The sequence below is a fragment of the Papilio xuthus genome, unplaced genomic scaffold (genome assembly GCF_000836235.2).
Source record: "Papilio xuthus unplaced genomic scaffold, Pxut_1.1 DF827680.1, whole genome shotgun sequence".
In the NCBI taxonomy this organism is placed as follows: Eukaryota; Metazoa; Arthropoda; class Insecta; order Lepidoptera; family Papilionidae; genus Papilio; species Papilio xuthus.
Genome location: NW_013530969.1, coordinates 7,401,972 through 7,404,474, shown reverse-complemented (window position 1 = coordinate 7,404,474; position 2,503 = coordinate 7,401,972). Strand labels below are relative to the sequence as shown.

The window sequence follows — 2,503 nt, the reverse complement described above, 5'->3', positions numbered from 1 at the left end:
GAACGGTGCCGCCTGAATCCGTACTGTGTGTCGGCCAAGTCCGGCCCTGCCGAGGAAAGATGTTCGCTGACGCGACCGGCAATTACCCTCTCCAGCAACTTGCCGGCCTCGTCGAGCAGCACTATCGGGCGATAGGCTGATGGTGAGTGCTCTGGTTTTCCTGGTTTCCTCAACAGGACCAGTCTTCCCGTTTTCCACTTTTGAGGGAAATTTCCCTCTTCCAGGCACTTGGTAAGTAGCGTCCTGAACTGTTCGTCTAATCCGTGTTGAAGTGCCAGAGCGAGCACCCTCCCGTGGATCCCATCGGGTCCTGGGGCGGTGCGCTTGCTCTGCACTTTTGTCCTCGCCGAGAATATTTCCGACTCAGATACCCCCGGGACAGAACCGGGAGGTATCGAGTCGGGGAAGTCAAGTCCGGTATTGTGGGCACTGGGAGGGAAAAGTGTCGACACTACAGATGTTAGGAGTGTCGGCTCTAGGGTAGAGGTAAGGGGTGGAGCCCAGGGGCGCAGCTTGCTCATGACAAGCTTGTACGGCCGGCCCCATGGGTCCACCTCTAGAGTAGACAAAAACTCCTCCCAGGCCAGGTCTTTGGCGGCGGTTATCTCACACCGCAGAGTCTTCTTTGCCTCTTGGTATGCAGTGTAGAGACACCGCTCCTCAGACTCGTCCCATCCAGGGCGCCTTCTTCGGTATCGAGTGTACCGGCGGCGGGCAAGCACGCAGGCAGAACGCAACTGCGAAAGATTGCCCGACCACCAGTACACTCGGTTCGATCGCCGCGGTGACGGCCTAACTTTGACCATGGCGCAGTCCGAGACGTGCGCCAGTACTCCGTCAACCCATTGCACGCCGACGTCGACACATTTGTCCTCCATTCGGTGGGACCACGTCCCCACTATGGCGGCGAGTTCTGCTGTCTCTCGGTCCAGAGATCTCAAGGACCACATCTGCCCGATCTCTGGGGGAATGGCGATGTTCCGACTGGTCGGGGGTGCTGGCGAGGGGAGAATGTCGAACCGAATGTAGCGGTGGTCCGACAAAGTCTCCACCTCGGTCAGCACTTCCCAGTCCTGCACGCGACATGCCAGGGCGGGACTCGCAAGGGTGATATCTACGACTGACCCGCCCTGCATGCGCACACAGGTGTGTGTGGAGCCCGTGTTGAGTGGCGCGAGATTGTGCTGCGCCATCCACGATATAAGTGCCTCGCCGCGGCTGTCGGAGACGGAGGATCCCCAGGCCCTGGATTTGGCATTTAAATCCCCCGCCACGACAACCTCGAGCGGTCTTCCCCATCTCACCAAAGAGCTGACCTCATCTAGATATGCCTCAAATTCAGGCAACGATCGGTTGGGAGAGAAATAAACTCCGACGATGACTATGCCGGCCACTTTCACGCCTACACAACCTCTTCCTCTCCTGGTGGAAACAATTGGGGGGTTGCCGCCTGCGTATATCGCGACTAGATCTTCGAGGTCCCCCACCCAATTGTTTCTATCTGGAACCAGGTATGGCTCCGATGCGACAGCGAGATCAATCGACCACTGCGCCAAGCTTTGAATAAACAAATCTTGGGCTCTGGCACAGTGGTTGAGATTTGCCTGGAGTAAACGTAGGGTTGTGCTAATCCTCAACGATTTCCGCCACCTCCATATCCTCCCCGTTCGGTGGGGGCGCATTGCGTGCTACTTCGGCTAGCGCTCTTCTTTGGACCATCTTTTTGGGTGCCGAACATTTGTAACTACCCAATCGGTGCTTTGCATCCTTGCCCGCCGCCGTACACAGGATGCAGTTCGGTTGCGACGGGCAGGACGCGGCCTTGTGGCCCTCCTGACCACATTTGTAGCAAAGGCGACTGCGGTCCTCCGCGTCGCAGCGACTCGCCACATGCCCCTGTTGCAGGCAGCGGTAACAGCGCAGCTCCCTGGGCCTGCCAATGGTGACTCTGGCAGCCACCCAGCCCACCAGGAAACGGCCCGTCGTCAGCTTCCTTGCTGCCGCAACAGGGACCTGGGCCCAGATGTTGTATAGGCCCGATCTGCTTTGGCGGAGTTGCCCGGTTCGGACCTGGTCGCCGGTGCATGTCCCCGCCCCTTTTTTGAGGATGGCCTCTTTTACTTCCTCAGGTGTTGTTGAGTCATCTAGCCCCTCAATCTTGACATCGACCAGTTTCTCAGGTCTGGAGACCTTGACGCCGTTGTCGCAGTATAACTCTTGGAGTTTCTGCGCCAGTACATCAGCCTTAGCGGCGCTAGTGGCGCCGGGGATACGAATGATGGTAGCCCCGGTAACCGCCCGACGGAATTGCACCGCTTCGATGCCTATCACCTCTTTTAAGTCCAGCTTCGACTTCGCTTCTTTGAGGACACCGCTATATGTCAGCCCCTTGTTTATTGCCGCTTCAGTGAGTGTCACTACAACAGCGGAGCTTCGAGGCACCCTCAATCTCTGCGGCGGCGGTGCAGGCGTGGACGTTGGTACCTGCTTGGCGGCCGCTTTC

The 2,503-nt window shown here is 58.1% G+C and overlaps 1 protein-coding gene across 1 annotated transcript in view; it reads right to left on the bottom strand.

Moving 5' to 3' along the window:
• LOC106116944 (uncharacterized) overlaps window positions 1-2,503 on the bottom strand; it is a 7,904-nt gene that overhangs the window by 4,958 nt on the left and 443 nt on the right. Inside the window, exons 2-3 of the mRNA XM_013311002.1 lie at window positions 1,651-2,498; window positions 5-1,604 (exon numbers count right to left, since the gene is read on the bottom strand). Coding sequence (XP_013166456.1) covers window positions 5-1,604; window positions 1,651-2,498 — 2,448 coding nt within the window. The remainder of the gene's footprint in view (window positions 1-4; window positions 1,605-1,650; window positions 2,499-2,503) is intronic.